We start from the raw sequence: 18,360 nt of genomic DNA on the forward strand, positions 1-18,360 counted from the left end.
CAGAAAGTTGACCCAGCTTTGTTCATGAACGTGTGCAGCCCGTTTCTAGTGTTCTAGGACTTCTTAAACTTGTGTAAAACAACCCTTAATCCATACCCTAGTCATGGCAGCCCATTTGTGTATGGAAACAACAATTTTTGGAATCAAAACCATGCCTTAAAACTCATGTTTGAACAAAAACGAAAATAATTTAAAAGTGTCACTTGATCTTCATGCAACTCATAGTTAAATACATAATATAGTGTGATGATGAGTAAAAAAAAGAATATGACGTGCCTTTGCGTAATTAACGCACGATAAAAACGTGGACGATTGAAGAACGACGACGAGGAATGACGTTTGAAAACTCTGGTAACCTTGATGCTTTTCCCTTCACCATATGTGTGTGCCGTGTGTTGATAGAGCAATATAAAGTGTGTAGGATTTGTTGGGGAAGGGGGGGGGGGGGGGCCGGTGGTTGGAAGGGTTTGGGGGGGGGTTTTAGTTTAAATATTGCTTAAAATCTTAATTAAACTCTAATTGCTAGCTTAGTCCATTAACCATGTTAATTAGGCCTATTTAGCCCATTAATGTTTAATTAAAAATATTAAAATTATTTTGCTTGAATAAGTTTGTGAATTTATTAGCCGGGTTGCCAAAACGTTTGCATTTTTGTTGAAAAACTAACACTGATAAAATTTATGTCCCGGCATATAAAATCACCTCAAAACCCCTTATTTTCAAAAATAAGAAAAAGCATCACTCATATTTTGAAATCAATTATTTAATAAAAACATTTTCTATTTTTTCAGCACTCGGTATCCGTTCCTCGATCGCAACTTGAATAACCTTTAAAAATACATTTTAATGCAAACATGTAGAAAAATATATTTTAAACATGCAAATATGCACAACATAATTAATTCATGCAATTAAAATATTTAATTAAAATACAAATGAATTTAATAACTTTCGTTCATGTGGTTCGCGTGAACTTTTAAATTTTTGGAGCGTTACACTACGCATCAAAAACTCATGAAAACATGAAGGATCTTGCACAGAAAAATTTCAGCATGCAAATTCATGTTTTGATTCAAATCTTTCATATATAAAAACGTTTTTCATGCATAAATATCATCAAAAAACATTATATAACAAGATTGATGCGTCAAGAAAGGTTTAGAACATGCCTTTGCGTTTAAACGCTCGGATAAATGAATATTGACGCGAGAGAATGTAGTGGATGAACGGAGGACGATTGCTAGAAGTTTTCCTTGCCACGAACTTGTGAAAATTCACCAAAATATTGTAGGAAGATGTGGAGAAGTGGAGGAGGCTACTTGGAGCTCAAACCCTAGTTTTTCATGTTTTTGTGTGTGTTCGAGTGTGTTTTTGTGTCTTTGTGATTTTTTTTATATATTTTTTAAAAAAACTTTGCAAATTAAGTAAGTACTATATTAAGTCTTAAAATAATTTAATAAAATATTAAACATCATGCTCAAGAATAAAATCTCCTATTTAAGGAAATTTGGTAATATCATGCTTAAAATATTTTAATTCATCTAAAAATTTAAATTTGACTTTAAAATGCTAAAATTCGTAAATCATTTACAATAAATAATTCTTGGCTTAAAATAAAAATATAACATTTAATTTTTGCACCTTAATCATCTCCAGTCTCCTATCCCGGACCAAGGATCGAATATTCGCCTGAAAATCTTAAACTCGTGAAATACAATTAAATCCCAAGAAAATAAACATATAAATATTTAAACTAAATTAAACATGTTGAATCCATCATTCAATCAATTTAAATCATTTAAATTAATTAACTCATTAAGTTCTGCCTGCGATCTACGTGTACTTGTTTTTAGGCATTACAACGACAGTTGTATTAGAGGTGTCTAAGATTTATAAAAATAATTAGCCAAATAATGGGGTTATTATTGGTTTTAAAAAAAATCAATAAATTCAAATCGAATTGATACATATTTTGATAATAAAAAATCTAAAAATTTTCATAAAGATTCAAAAAGAAATCCTNAAAAAAAAAAAAAAAAAAAAAAAAAAAAAAAAAAAAAACACCAAACGAAAAGCTACAGAGATAACATCATAGCTGCATGCATGCTTATCAAGTGTCACTTATTCGCAACAAAAATTCAAATTTATGCAAGCCCCCCCACAATACACATGTCCAACTATCCGCTATGAGCGATTGCTTTTTCTACCAAATGGTAAAATATTATTCAGAAGGACAAAGCCACAGGTATAGGGTGTCAAAATGCGACACGAACCGTCAACCCGACACGACCCAACACGAAAAAATCAGGTTCGGGTTAGGGTTTTTCGGGTTTAGGTTGGGTTCGGGTTAGTACCAGGTTAGGCGGGTTTCGGGTTGGGTCGAGGGTTGACCCGATTTTTTTTTTTTTGAAAATATTATCTATATTTTTATATATCGTATGTTTAAACAAAATTTATTGTATATTTATATGATAAATTTTCATCATTTAATATTTTTTTTGTATATTTTTTTAACAATTGTTTTTTTGTTTTAGTAAATATACTTTTAATTTTCTACGATTAAACTTTCAAATTTAAATTGGAAATTTTGTTATTATGTGTTTAAATTAAAATATTATTATTATTTTTTATTTTTTCGAATTTTTTTCATTAATTTAAAAAAAATAAAAAATATTCGGTTTAGGCGAGTTAGACGGGTTGAGTCGGGTTAGACGGGTTCGTGTTCGGGTTGGGGGTTTTCGGGTTGCTTCGGGTTCGGGTTGCAAAAAAAAAAAAAAAAAATTCACGGGTTGACCCAAAACTCGATCCGATTGACACCCTTACACAGGTGGTGAGTGATAATGTGAAAATTTTAATTTTTTTTAAAAAAATCTATATTTAATTTTTATACAAAAGAAAATCCCATTTAATTAAAAATTCACATTCATTTCTTTTGCCCAAAATTTTTGTGTGTGTGTGTGTGTTTTTTTTTTTTTTATAACTATAATCATGTTATTGTAATATGATTAAGCATATTTTAGAGGTTTATAAATATAATGAACCAAATTACGGAAATATTATTGGTTTAGAGTAGGTCTCTTGTGAGATGGTCTCACGAATCTTTATATGTGAGACGTGTCAACTTTATCGATATTCACAATAAAAAGTAATACTCTTAATATAAAATGTAATACTTTTTCATAGATGACCCAAATAAAAGATTCGTCTCACAAAATATGACCTGCGAAACCGTCTCACATAAGTTTTTGTCATTAGTTTAACAAAAAAATCGAATCAATACATATTTCGATGATTTATTTTTAACAAAATAATAATAAAAATTTAAAAATATAACAATTATAGGTCCAGATAGGATTCAAAATGAAATCCTTCTTATTGAGGAAAAGTATCCAAAAAAACAAAGAAAATCACCAAAAAGCACCAAACGAAATAAAGAAAGAGATTTGAATAATACAGTCACTTTCAACGCCTTTCCGAAAGATGCCTGCAATTACCCGTAGTACCTTTCCCTCACAAACTTGTACTCTCGAACGCCGGTAAATCTCATATACTGCGTGTCCCGTCCCCACTGTCGTCCCATCAGCACACCCAACCTCTTTTTTTTCGCCCTATTCTAGAGAGAGAGAGAGAGAGAGAGGGAGGGAGACCATTTACTCTCTCTATTCAGAGGGCTTTTGCAGATCAATTTTGCTGGGGGGGTTATTCATTGGAATTCTTTTGCTCAATTGGTTTTCATTTCTTTTTTTTTTCCTAGTGATTTTTGAGGTTTATTTATGTAATTGGGGAATGGAGTTTGTGGGAAGAAGGGTGAAGAAGGAATTTGAAGGGCACGGTACATTTTTCGGGGTGGTTCAATCATACCAACCCAACACCGGTTTTTTCAAGATCGTATACGAAGATGGAGATTCCGAGGAATTAGAGTTTTCGGAGGTTGCTCTGCTTTTGGTGCCACTGGAGCCGTTGCCACAGCCTTCACCTCAGCAGCTGGAGTCCTCCGCCAGAAAGCGTGGGCGCAAGCCAAAGAAGTGCCGGATCACGGACACAGGTAAAAGTGATGATAATTCAGTAATTAATGGTGATGTTTGTGGTGATTTGGGAAGTAGATGTGGCGGTTCCAGTAAATTGATCTTGAATTTAAATGAAGGGTTGGATCTTAATGGTGGCGGGCTCAGTTGTTTAAACAACGACGATCATGGGCGTAATGAGGTTGGCGAGGGGGCTAAGCTGCACGACTTGGATTTGAATGCGGGGTTGGATACGGAGTTGGATGTTGGGATAGATATTAATGAAGAGTTTATCAAGGAGACTTCAGGGGCAAATATAGGACTTATCGATTTAAATTTAGATGTAAATGATGATTTTGAGAATTTGTCTACTGAAAGAGAAGGTGAATTATTTGACTTGAATTTGCAATTAGTGGAGGATGATGTTAGTAATTTGGATGATTATGTGGGGAATTCTAGAGCACATGAAATGGTGTGTACTGAAAGAGATGCACAGATGAGGAAAGAGTTGGTGGAAAATGCCAATATGGGAGTTTCGGAGAATGGGGATGGGGACATGGGGAATGTTGATTTATGCAAGGAACAAGAAGAGGAGAACTTGTTGAAGGCTAATGGGGTTGATAATGTAAATGCAGCAGCCGGAAGTTCACAAAGGAAGAAAAGGGGCAGGAAAAGAAAGGATGCTTCAAATAATAAAATCGAAGTGGCTACACCTGAAATTGTAGAAGTGGATGGTGAAACTGGAATTTTAAACTCAGAGCTGGAAAATAGAGAACAAACTCCGTTAAATGGTTGTCATTCAATTGACTGTGATAATGGAAATTCAGTATCTTCAAGAGGGAGAAGAGGTAAGAAAAGAAAAGAGTTATCAGATAATAATATAACCTTGCCTACATCAGAGATGGGTTTGAGGAGGAGTAGTCGTAGAGCTAAAAGGGATGCACTTTTTGATCAAGATCATGTTTTTAATACCTTAGGGTTGGATGGAAACAATTTTCAGTTATCATCTCCAGCCGCTAGCTTCGTGTTTGAAGAAAACATCACGGTGTCAGGTCCTGAAAGTTTCAGGGGTCACATTCTGCCACCTAAGGTGGAGTTGCCGGTGCCTTCTTGCAACCTGGATCTCTGTGGAGTTTCTGTATTTGATTTTCTGTCTGTTTACGCATTTTTGAGATCTTTTAGTACTTTGTTGTTTCTAAGCCCCTTTGAACTGGATGGTTTTGTGGCATCAGTTAAATCTAATGATTCAACGTCGTTGTTTGACTCTATTCATGTTTCCCTTTTGAAAACATTACGGAAGCATTTGGAGGTTCTTTCTGATGAAGGTTCTGTGTCTGCATCCAAATGTCTCAGGTACTGAATTTACTCGAACTTGAAAAAATGATCAATTTTCCCGGTTGATTGTTATTTAAGCTATTTAATTGTATATGTAGGTCTCTTAATTGGGATTTTCTCGACTTGATTACGTGGCCCATATTTGTGGTTGAGTATCTGTTATTGCACAGTCCTGGTTATATACCTGGTCTAGATCTTTGTAATTTGAAGCTTTGTCAGAGGGATTACTACAAACTTCCTGTGTCAGCAAAGGTTGAGATGATGCGGAATCTTTGTGATGATGTAATTGAAGTGGAGGCCTTTAGATCAGAGATAAACAGAAGGACTTTGGTGACAGAGCAGCACATGGATTTTGACCGGAATACTAAATCAGAGAGTTCAAGAAAAAGAAAGTCTATGATGGATGTTGCTAGCACTTCTTGCATAACAGAAGACGATGCTAATGAGCCTGCTGATTGGAACAGTGATGAATGCTACCTTTGTAAGATGGATGGGAACTTAATATGCTGTGATGGATGCCCTGCAGCATTTCATCCAAGATGTGTAGGTGTTGTTAGCAGCCTCTTGCCCGAGGGCGATTGGTATTGCCCTGAATGTGCGATTGACAAAGATAAGCCTTGGATGAAAGTTGAGAAGTCAATTCGAGGAGCAGAATTGTTGGGAATGGATCCTTATGGACGACAATATTATACCAGCTGTGGTTACCTTTTGGTGTAAGTTCCTCTAAACAAAGTCCACTAAGAAGAGTATTTTAACATTTTTTGGGTGAATACATGATCAGTAATATAAACAAGTAAAAGTAGTCTGACTAAGTTTTATGCCTAAGGCATGTAAATATCTTAGTTAATAATTTTCTTGCTGCGAAAAGTGCATGTCATTGGAAAAGAAACACAACATCCAGAAGGTAAATCTTATCCTAACTACGCACAATCGACTATGGGGTGTTGATTCTGGACAATAGTATGGATTGCATGAGCACTCTTAATACAATTTGTTAGCCGTTTATATTCTTTGTTTATGCATGTCTACTACACACTAGCGGTGGTAGAAGATCCCATTTTCCCAACTTCCTATTAGGGACTCAGGCCTGAATAATAATGATGATGATATGAGTAAGTTTGGTGAAAAATACATTGATCCTTGCTGCACGTGATATATTTTTTTAATTTCGAGCCAATAAAGTATCTTTTTAAACCTTTTGATTTATAGAGTTGTTGTAGCCTGAGCAAGTATGCGTGATTTGATTTTTCCTGCGATTTGATTATTTCATGCCGGGAGGTTCCTGGGTAGGTTGTTCAAGGAAAGCTTAAATGGAGGGACAACGTCTTCTCCTTTCTGCCTTTTTGTGAACCATGTCATTTATTGGGTTGAAAATTCCTTTTTTAGCTAGTAGATCCAGTGTATTTTGAATTTCTCAATCCTGAAGTCACCAATACATTGCAGGGAGATATGTTATATCTTTGCAATATGATTTAATTATTTGATAAAGTTCATCTCATTTCTGCTTAATTTTTGGCAGTCCCTCCTTTGTGCTTGTTCTGGGAGGGACAACATTCTCCTTTGTGCCTTTTTGTGAACCATGTCGTTATTGGGTTTAAAATTCCTTTTTTAGCTAGTAGATCCAGTGTATTTTGAATTTGTCAATCCTGAAGTCAGCAATGCATTGCAGGGAGACATGTTATGTCTCTGCAATACGACTTAATTATTTGATCAAGTTCATCTCATTTCTACTTAATTTTTGTCAGTCCCTCCTTTGTGCTTGTTCTGGTTACCTATTCTTTGAAGGTGATGATTAGTCGTTGTTAAGTGCCTACTAAACCTCTCAAATTGAAGGCGATTAACCATCGTGGTTTAGGACCTTATACCTTGGACTGTAACTTTATTTTTCCGCTTTCCGAGGACACATAGCAGGCATATTTGGTACATCAATTCACACCTCAAGCACCTCAAGCACAAGTTGCAGTTTTTCTTAAGTTGCTTACCTTTTTTATTTTATCAAACTTTGCACTAGTTTATATTTTCCTGAATAGAGTTGATATACATGGTGAAGTGATGTAACCAAACCGACTGCATAACTGTCGTTTTGGATGTTTCCAAAGTCCTGACTATCCACAAAACATTAATCATTTGCACATGGAATTCTCGGAAATTCTGTAAGATTGGTTTGTTTTCTCTCTTCATCTTGATCGTTGTGGAGCAAAAATGAGACAAGGCTAGATATGCGGACTGTTTGGATGTTTCTAATGTACTGGCTACCCACGAGACGTGAGATGCAGATAACTAGGTTTTGCTTCTAGAAGATATTAAAAGCTTTGTTTGGTCCTATTTCTCATAAACATTTTTCATCTTCAGAAATGAAATCAAACATCACTACCTAAATTTATTTTCTTTCCTAAAGCAGCCTCATTTACATTCTAATTTTACACCTTCTAATAAAAGCAATCACATTAAATTTGTCTTTGCATCGTTTCCTTGTGACTTTTAATTTTTTTTAACCCAATATGCTATACTTTATTAGTTTATCCAATCAACGCACCATTAGAAAGAATATGTATCTTGTAGTGTCGTCGCTAACCAAAAACATTACTGAACAATATGATATCTGTAATAAAAAATCTCTTTTTAAGGAAACACTTACATCACCTTCATCGGTACAATCCCCAAAATCCATGTATCGAGAAACATAAAAGAAGACCAAACACAGACAAATACTTTGTCAGATATCTCATAATCACTGAAAGCACGTAAGGTGTGTGTACGGACTCGAGGTGCAGTAAGACTCTACCTTTGGGACTAAACAAAGGCTTAGCACCTTAATGAAGTTTACGTCTTAATAATGAAGCACAAATATTGGTGTGCTTTAAAGATTGATAGGTTTTTTTTTAACGCTGAATCAAAACATTGACGTTTATAATATCTTCGATTTTTTGAAGTGTCAAGTTTTTTATTTCCCAGTTTGTTTGTTAAATAGTGGTAGTATATTTCAACAAAATTGTCGTTCCCTATGTAATTTTTTGGTGGTTCAGCTAAAGTAGTTTTATAGTCATAAAAAATCAGGGGTGTATATCTGTTTGGAATGAGTTTTAGTTTCACAAGAAACCTTGGTTTTGATTTATGTATTTTTATAAACCAAACCATATTTTATAAAATAGAAACCAAACCGTAGAAGACCAGGAATAACCCATAATTTAAGCAGATTTTGATTTTGGTTTGAATGGGAAATTAGGAGTATCAAACTGCAAATCTAAGTGCAGTCGAAAACCTAGCCAAAACTCGTGTATCGTCAATTTAGTGTTTTTCCCGATTTTGAATAGATTTTTTTAGTTTTTCAGATTATTATGTACATGCCTATTTAAGTCAAAATTGTCGTCACTTAACTTGTCATATAAGGTTGGCCTTTTTTCTTCAAGATAATGTGACCATGTGATTTGTTCGATTTTAAATTTTTAAATAGTAAAGTAAGTCCCTATCTTGAAGTTAATATTAAAATCTATGAATGATGCTAAACAAAACGATATTTACAAATTATAGTTGGAGCATGGTTAATAGCGATAGGCACAATAAAGTGTGGCCATAGATTGGAAACTAAATGTCCGGATGATCATGTCCAGCACGAGGTGCCTTTAGAAATAGGAAATTACATCCTAGTTTGTAATCATAATAATCTAAGACACTATATTCCATAATTTAGATTATGTATAAAATTGTCATCTATGGTCTAAATGTAATATAAAAATTATTGAACAAAAGTATAGGATCAAGCGTTTGTCATTTTACCAAAAGTTATAACTAAAGATAACGGTGCAACTCAGATATTTAAATCATACAACCACCTAAGCATCACATGTTGATCACTTTCCTAGTAGGAACAATTATTGCACCATAACAATCTCTTTTGCAATAATTGTACTTATTGCAATAATATAATCCATAAGAATCGAAAACGTGACTTGGGATATGAATTATAAGATCAAATGCTTTTCACTTTACTAAAGGTTATAGCGAGTGGTAATAATGTAAATCAAATATTTGAAACTATATAACAGTTCAAACGCAACATGTCCACCGCTCCTAAAAGGGCAATTATTGCACTCCAACAAACAGTACATTAGCACTCTTCAGTTAACGAACGACAATGTTACATTTCATCTTAGATTCACAGCCCCTAGGTTTAATGTGCACTTAAAGTGTGACTTGACCTTTTGAGCTGTGCATTAGCCGTGAGAAGAGGCATCCACTTTTCCAGTAATGATCATGCCTTAGCTCGCTCCTAGGAAGAAGAGTTGAGCCTCACATTCGGTTGAGTGTGTAGGCATATGCATTATGGGGTAACTATGATTTTAAGCCGAGCCTATTTTACAGATTCTGATAAAGTATGTTGGAAAATTTAACTCGATTCTCTTGTTTTTTGTCCTCATTTTCTTCGAACTTTTTGTGGACATTTGATAAAACTTTTGGAGTGCTAGTTAATACGTTTCCAGAAAGTATGACATGCTTTTGTAATCTTTATTTCCTTGCGGGGCAATTTATTACATATTTCCAAGATTATGATTATATAGTAATCCTAATTATAACTACAGTATATTTATTATACTTTTGCATTTGAATGTACTTTAACCTCTACATCTTTTTCTTGCAGGCTAGAGTCATGCAATGATCAATATTCATTTTGTTTTTACGATAGAGATGACTTGCCGCCTCTTATTGAAGCACTAGAGTCACCACCTTTTCTCTATGACACAATTATTAATTCTATCTGTAAGCAATGGAATATAGTTCGTGAAGTTGATGGGACCCGAAATAATTTGGACATTCGGTCCTACTCTATAAAGTCAGCTTTTCCTAACAAAAGACAACTGCTTGATATACATCCAACAACCTTAGAAACACAAAACAAGTACAAAGTTGATGCTGAGAAAAAGTCTGATGAAAAGTCTATTGTAACTACCTATTTCAGTGATATAGATCTTGAAATTGCAGAGCGCGATAATGTGGTTCAGGGGACTGAGAACCATACTGTGAAGGTGGAAAATAGATTGGAAAGTTCTGAAGGATCAGCTGAAGTCTCTCAATCATTCATAATTGATGTGACAAAAGGTGGGTTGGATTGTTCACGTATCTGCACCGAGATATCGCCGGAGTCTCAGATTCCAGGGAATCTGGCAAATGCTGGAGATCATTTTACAATATCTCCTACCTTGGTAACTAGACAAAGGAAGAATCCAAATTCTGCAAAATATGGCAATGCACAACAATCCATAAATAAAAGAGAAATAATTTCCCAAGTGCATCCGTGGAGAAAATATGTCAACTGTTATGAATTTGCTCGAACAGCATCATCTGTATTCGAAGAGTTGATATGTAAATCATCAGATGCGACTAGTGCCCCGAAATCAGCGGAAGGAATTATAGCAGGGCAACTGAAGATTGTTTCGAATAGATCTGCTGAATTTTATTGGTCAAATATTCATAATTCTGTTGTGAGCTCTATGAAAGAAAAATGCGGGTGGTGCTTCTATTGCAAAGTTCCTGAAGAAGAAATGGATTGCTTATTCATTATGAATGACAGTTTTCCAGCTGTAGAAAGTTTTAAAAGTGAGGCATTCGGTATTCAGTCAGGAAATGATAGGAAAAACCATCTTGTCGATATCATGTGCCATATCATATGCATGGAAGATCATTTGCATGGTCTGCTGTTGGGCCCGTGGTTAAATCCACATTATTCCGTGCTATGGCGCGAATGTGTTCTTGGGGTGACCAACATTACTTCACTGAAAAATTTGTTGCTCAAGGTACATATATTTCTTCCCTTAAATGTACATACATACTGTATCCTGATACATTCGACTTATCTCTCTAATCAAGAAGACGCCCTGCAAAAAACATAAAAATTTTGTAAATGTTTTAGCCACGTGATGCGATTCATTGATTACCATGTCTGAATGAACAACCCATGGATCTGGATTACTATTTCAGGTCATATGTATCACAGAGAAGAATCCTGGAAGATATTTAACAGATTTGTTTATTATAGAAGCTTATGGAGTTGGTTCACCAGAACTGGAAAATATTTATGTCATGAGTAGTATGAATCTTTGACAAGAAATCATCAAATCTCCTGTTTATAGTGGAATTCTGTTGCATCCTACAAGTAGAAATCTAATTTTTTTTGAAAATATTCTATTGGTCTCTGTAAGGGGCAATTTTTTAAAAGACCCCACTATGTGTTTTCTTTTAAAAATAGCCCTCTCTGTTGTATTTCAATACATAGTGGAAGGTTATTTTTGAAAACAAAACACACATGGGTCCACTGACTAGAATTTCCTCTTTCCTCTCCATTTCTTTCTCTGTCTTCGTATAATAAAAGGAAAATGATTTTAGATGTCGTGATGAATAAAAGTCTCCAGGGCTTCATGTCTTTGCATTGAAACTTCTGTCTTTTATTTTTTCTAATTTGTGTTGTTCTAGTTATCAAATTATCAGACTTTTGCTATCAGGTAGAGGCAAATTTGAATCATTTAGCACTCTCTACGGGATGGCGACAAAATGTTGATACTGTTGCAACAATGGGTTCTGCATCCCATATTGTGATGAGCTCATCCAGAATTTCTTCAAAACATGGAATCAGAAGAAAGAGAACCAAGAGTTCTGAGCCACAGATTACCCCATCTTCGAATGCCATGGCTGGGCTAACCTTATTATGGTGGAGGGGTGGTAGGGGTTCACGTGGGCTTTTCAATTGGAAGGTTTTGCCTCACTCTCTCGTTTCCAAAGCCTCTCGACAAGGTACAAACATTCGTGACAAAACGGGCAAACCTTCCAAATTTTAGTTGTCTTACTGCACTTTAAATTTAAATGTTTCAGGTGGATGCAAGAAGATAACAGGCATTCTATATCCTGAAGTTGGAGAATATGCCAAGAGGACTAAATGTGATGCGTGGCGAGCCGCTGTTGAGACATCAAGAAGTGTGGAGCAACTTGCTCTTCAGGTAAATCTCTCATTCTCTGTTTTCCAATTCGAATAGGCTTGTTACATGCCTTTTCATCCAGCCGAAGGACAACTACATATTGATTGCTAAGGTTCCTCTAGAAATAGGTTTTCCTTGAGATTAGTTTTTTCCTCACTAAGCTGCTTTGCGTTAAAGATCACACTTGTGATAGTCATAGTTTTTAGCTTGTGGTCTGCATAGGGAAAGTGTATGATGATCAGCTATGACTTATAGAAGAAGGAAACGGGAGATGGGAGTGGAAAGTATCTTTGGCAAATTTATTGTCATATAATGAAAGGAAATGTTCATGAATATCATTTTCAGGTTAGAGAGCTTGATGCAAACATCAGATGGGATGATATTGGCCAAAATAACCTTCTCTCAAAAATGGACAAGGAATCCAAAAAATCTGCCAGATCATTTAAAAAGGTTATTATTCGCAGGAAATGCTTTGAGGGAACAGTTGTCAGGTATCTTTTAGATTTTGGCAAAAGAAGATTTGTCCCTGAGATTGTTGTGAGACATGGAACCATGATTGAAGATTCATCAAGTGAAAGGAAGAAATATTGGTTGGAAGAGTCACATATACCATTATACCTTTTGAAAAATTTCGAGGAGAAGCGAATTTCCCGTAAATCCAATAAGATGAGTTCTGCAAAACTTCGTGAGAGCAGTAGAATAATGAGGAAGCCATTGAAGGAAAGGGGATTTTCATACCTTTTCTCTAGAGCAGAGAGATTGGACAAGTATCAGTGTCAGCACTGTAACAAAGATGTACTTATCAGGTTTGTGTGACTTTTATTATATATTCATAATCTGAATGAGAACATGCAATCTTGTCATTACTGTTGTAAGGAGATCCGAGAGCAAAACATGCAACTGTCTTTTGAATTTATGGCCAGATTATTGACTATGATGTTTCATATTGAAAGACATATTTGTAGTACTTTCATGCAATTGAAAGATCTAAGCAAACATAATTAAATGAGATTCTTTCCTCATAGACTAGTTTTGCCTTTCGTGTCCATTATATCTTTTTCTATGAGATTTGTTTTGCTTGTAAATATCACTTTTGGTTCTGCATTGGCATGACCAAATTATTCCTCTTTGTGTGCAGGGAAGTAGTATGCTGCCAGTCTTGCAAAGGTAAATGCTCTTCATCTATTTTTGTTTCTTCTTGACGACCTATGCATTTGTTTGTGACTGCTAAATGACTGTTGCATTTGCCTTGTTTAATTTGTTAGTCTTGTAATTTTGGAAGCCGGTAGTAGAAAACGTTTGTATCCCCAGTGGCCTTAGGCACACTTTAAAGCATTGCTGAAGTATCCTAACATAATCTGTGTGATAGATGCAGAATAGCAGAAGTATCTGAAAATTAGTGCCAATGCATGTTGAAGTCTGTTTGGAAGAGCCGAGAGATCTTATCCAAAGGTGTTGCCGATCATATATAATAACAATTAGAACTATCTTGGTGCTCGTTAGATATCAATTCTGACATTTGAAGCGGTTATTAGAATAAAGACCAGAGAGATGAAGTCTGAGAATTTAATGCTGTAGTTATAATTAGATTTTTTGATATCAAGGGTCCCTATTAATTCAATGATCTTGAACTGAAAATGGCTGTACTGTCGACTTTTTATTTAAACTTCCTGCCCGATCCTTTACATAGCATTAGTCACAGTGACCGTGGTGGCCATGAAATGGAAATATTTGATGCGTGTAGTTGACAGAGGTGGCTACTCTGGATGTTGGAGATGGCTAGGCTGTTTTCAAGGAGAAATGCTTGTATATTGATGTTTTATGCTCTTGAACTAGTTTTGACTTTAGCTGGTAGATAATGTTGCATGTTTGATTCGTTAAGCTGTTCCTTTTTTTCCCCTATGCTCATTTGATAGTTGAATAAATTTTCAGGCTTTTTTCATAAAAGGCATGTTCGAAAATCTTTTGGTTATATCACTGATGATCCTACATATATTTGTCATAAATGCCCGGATGGGGAGTTTGTGAAAAGTGGTGATACGGAGGGAAAATCTGGGTTGTCAAAACCTACCAATGCTTCCAAACAACTGAAGCTGGTGCAATCGGGGAAAAGGAAAAGGCGGGTGAAAGGAAAACCACAAGTTAAGTCAAAAAGGGCTCCATTGGTCATAACTTTGCGACGTTCTGCTAGGAATGCTGAACGCATGTCAAAGCTGTCATCACAGAAGACTAAGGTGAAAAAAGGCAAGAAGAAAAAAAAGAAAGCTAAATCCCAGAAGGACAATTTGAAGAAGCTGAATAATGGTTGTTGGCAGAAGAAGAGGACACCTGTTAACAGCAGTTACTGGTCGAATGGTCTGCTATTGTCAAGAAAACCCGATGATGAAAAATTGACACAGTTCCGGAATAAAATGCTTCTCGTGCTTGCTGGGGAGGTGGCTTCCAACAATGATAAACCAAAATGCAATCTTTGCTGTGAATTGGAATATGCGCCAAACCTGGCTTATGTGGCATGCGAAATTTGTGGAGGTAATGATCGTTTAACCATTGGCTTGAAAAACCCATTTGTTTACTTACCTGCACCCAACTTTAATCTATTCACAAATGATTTGTGTTTTAGACAATTGCTCTGTTCAAGTTTCCAATATTGTCAAAGCGGCTAAAACTAGTTATATTTTCATTCAATGGAGTATAATCCTCTTTCATTTAAGATTTATATTCTCCCAAGCTGATTTTTCTTTTGCTGATTCAAGCAGTTTGGTTTCATGGAGATGCATTGGATCTCACTGCTGATAAAATTTTGAATCTCATCGGCTTTAAGTGTCACAAGTGTCTTAATAGAACACCTCCTGTCTGCCCCTATAATTTTCTACCTGGAATCAACAGTACTGAACTGATGCGCGAAAGTAATGCCGAGATGGGGTGCGCAGAGGAAGGTTATAAGGATTTGCCTCTCTCGTACAACAGACCCGAAGATTTAAAATTTAGGTCTGATGATGGAGTGAAAAATGCGTCATTGAATCTCGTCCTTGAGCAGCAGTCACCTGGATTGATGCCTGAGTCAGACCAGAAAAAGAAAGACTTGACACTAGATGAGAAGATATTTCAGAGCAATGGTTCTGTTGAAGAAAGAAAGCAAGAGGTGTTCAATGCTGTTGAAGCTGAGTCTGCAATTTCCGTTTCGGACCTGGTGAATAAAGAAGCTGAATTTTCACCATTAACAAATAACCCTGAGGAGAATAGTTTGACAAACAATAAACTAGAATCTGTGGCAAGTGAACATCTATCTAATTCACATGAGTTGTCCCAAAAGCAGTCAGGTGATATAGTGTATGTTGGGAGAGGAAAACGTAGATAAGTTAAGCAGCTGATACTTTTCTCTTTTGTAGACAATGTCGTAATACCATAGTTCAAACATTATGTGAAACTTGAAATACTAGCTGAAATCCAGAAGTTCATTGAGATAATTTACATCTGTTTACCGAGAATGAAGAACTAACTTCTGGCTTGTTTTTTTATTTATCAAAGATGCGTCTTATTGTTTGTTATGATTGTTTCTAGCTTTACTTTTTGTGAGGTAAAAGGGGCTGGTTTTCTTTAAATTTATTGTACTGTGTTTTATCTCATTGTCAATCTATTTTTGCTTTTTTTGCCTGATTGCCTGGATGTCTTAATTGTTCCATTATTTCAATTGATATAAAAAGGTAGCAGTCTAGAGGCACTGTTTTAAATCCGTTTGCTGTTTGGTTAGAAAAATGCATCTCGATCTCCTGTGTTAACTTAGTGATTAGTACTTAAGCTGCAACTTGATATTTATCTTTGGTTAGCTTTGAATTTTTTAGTGATTAATTGACAGTTGAGTTTTGAAAAGAGTCGATTCATTCTACTCTTTGCAGTCGGCGTAGTATTTTTCTCCTTTAGAAGGATGACAAATCCTTTCATTTTGATAATGAGGAACAGTAAATCCATGCTGTGTATTGTGGCAATACAAGTGATATTGCTTGTCTTTTTAGCACGATCACATTAAAAGTTCTATCATGCAATGCTGCTTGTTTTGGTACAGGTGAATAAACGATTCTTTGTTAATTTGTCTTCCTTTTAGCCCTTCACGGTTATGATATATTCAACCAGAAGCCTTCATCTCAGAATGGGGAAGTTATTGTACTTCTCTAGCAAACTAACCAGTTGTGATTAAATGATTCTATGTTATGCCTCCAGTAGTTATTCACTACGTGGACACTTTTCCCGCCTACATCCCATGTTGATTTGCCAGGATCGATGAAGAGTATGCTATGGAATCATCGGGACCATCAAATCAAACGCTTCGAGTGTGCCGGTTGAAGATGGAAATGAACTTCATATTAACCAGGTTCGGAAACCATTAAATTTGGTTTGTGCTCAATTAGCTGTGAAGTTTACTTTTCTGTACTACTTGTTGAGGGGTGTTGTTTTTTTTTTTTTTTAATCATATATACAGTTGGAGTAAAGAGCATATTTACACCTTCGTAAAAATGCAAAAAATTCCAAAATGCCCCGTGTTTTAAAAAATCCAGCGCATTTAACCCCCATGCTCTTAGTACTCAAGTACCATATTTGGAAGTGGTTTGATGCCCGAATTTTAAAAAGACGGTTTTAGATGCAATTGATTTTACACAGATGATGGTTTTTTTTTACTTTTTCCATTTCTAGCGGGTCACTGATACAATTGCTCGATATGCAGGCAGGCAGGTCATTTATCAGAATTCGAGAAATTGCTTGAAAATTGAATACAGCATTNTATATACATACATTTCGAAACTTTGTGTGCTCTGCGTTCCCAAGATAGAGGAGTATTAAAGTTCTTGGTTGTGAAGTATAAACTTGATATCGACAAATGTAGATCACAAAACACACACAGAAGAAGCATTATTCGGAAATATGGGTTGTTTTTTTTTTTTTATTATTCGGAAATATGGCATCCTACAATCCTACTCGGCATAGGAATGCAGTGTGGTAAGATTATGAATATTATGCCATGTGCACTTAATAGTTTGGTGTTTCAACTAGTTTACGAAATTCAAACCGTTTGAAGAGTTCATCATGGTTGTACTTATTTATCAACAATTTATCAGTATCTTGTGATCATTAAAAATTGGTGAAGTTTTTCGTCTCCTTGTTAGGAAAAGGAAAACAATTCCTAACATTTGATTTATCAGAACAGATAGAAGTGAATTAGGATATTAGTAATGATAAATATGAAGATATACAATTTAGTGGCACTCTCGATCGTGATCTCATGCTAATTAAATTCTTATGTTATTCTCTCGAGTTATATATGTTTCGAGTTTTTTCTCAATCAAAGATTGTATATGATACGATGATTTCGTTATACACGCATTAATGAATTAGATGGTGCGTTTAGATGCAAGAAAGTTTCAGTTATTTTTAATGATAATTTACAAAGATAAAATAAAGTAATATTTTTTTACGATTGACGCTCTTAACATAAAGGGAAAAATATCTTAATCGAATTTGAACCCACCAAAGTTTTTGTTTCAACTAGTTTATAAAATTCAAACCGTTTGAATAGTTCATCATGGTTGTACTTACTTCTCAACAATTTCAAAGCTTTCAGTTTGATATTTTACCTCATTTTTTTTCGATCTTTTATATACTATTTGGTTCGTGAGATGAGATACTAAATTATACATAAAACTGGGATGATATGTTAATATATATAGATAACATAATGATGAAGTATGACTCTAATTATTTGTAGAATTTGAGCCAATTGTTGATTGAAATAATGTGATAATATAATATTTGGCAAAAACTTGTGTGAGACGGTCTCACGGGTCGTATCTGTGAGACGGATCTTTTATTTGGGTCATCCTTGAAAAAGTATTACTTTTTATGCTAAGAGTATTACTTTTTATTGTGAATATGGGTAGGGTTGACCCGTCTCACAGATTAATATCCGTGAGACGGTCTCACATGAGACCCACTCATAATATTTTGTCATTCACATTAAACAATGCTCTAACACTATGATATTAATCAATTAAAACTACTTT

At 35.1% G+C, this 18,360-nt stretch overlaps 1 protein-coding gene across 2 annotated transcripts; it reads left to right on the forward strand.

The window, feature by feature from the left end:
• Positions 1-3,555: 3,555 nt before the first annotated feature.
• LOC140973471 (DDT domain-containing protein PTM-like) lies at positions 3,556-15,806 on the forward strand. Of its 2 annotated transcripts, XM_073436284.1 has the most exons (10): positions 3,556-4,045; positions 4,145-5,357; positions 5,438-6,052; positions 9,979-11,131; positions 11,837-12,125; positions 12,204-12,328; positions 12,653-13,113; positions 13,446-13,474; positions 14,240-14,836; positions 15,064-15,806. In XM_073436284.1, the coding sequence occupies exons 1-10, from the start codon at positions 3,787-3,789 to the stop codon at positions 15,663-15,665; spliced, it is 5,343 nt and encodes a 1,780-aa protein (XP_073292385.1). In that variant the 5' UTR covers positions 3,556-3,786; the 3' UTR covers positions 15,666-15,806. The 2 variants fall into 2 exon arrangements, with proteins under 2 accessions (XP_073292385.1, XP_073292383.1); XM_073436282.1 differs by having other exon boundaries at positions 3,556-5,357.
• Positions 15,807-18,360: the final 2,554 nt, after the last annotated feature.

Source organism: Primulina huaijiensis, chromosome 3, assembly GCF_012295235.1.
Source record: "Primulina huaijiensis isolate GDHJ02 chromosome 3, ASM1229523v2, whole genome shotgun sequence".
Taxonomy (NCBI): Eukaryota; Viridiplantae; Streptophyta; class Magnoliopsida; order Lamiales; family Gesneriaceae; genus Primulina; species Primulina huaijiensis.

What these genes read in the sequence shown, in the direction of transcription:
- LOC140973471 (XM_073436282.1), top strand. Translation starts at nt 3,787, where the DNA reads ATGGAGTTTGTGGGAAGAAGGGTGAAGAAGGAATTTGAAGGGCACGGT. An exon ending in TGAAAAATTTGTTGCTCAAG is followed by an intron (nt 11,132 to 11,836) that starts GTACATATATTT and finishes TTTTGCTATCAG; the next exon opens with GTAGAGGCAAATTTGAATCA. An exon ending in ATGCTGCCAGTCTTGCAAAG is followed by an intron (nt 13,475 to 14,239) that starts GTAAATGCTCTT and finishes ATAAATTTTCAG; the next exon opens with GCTTTTTTCATAAAAGGCAT.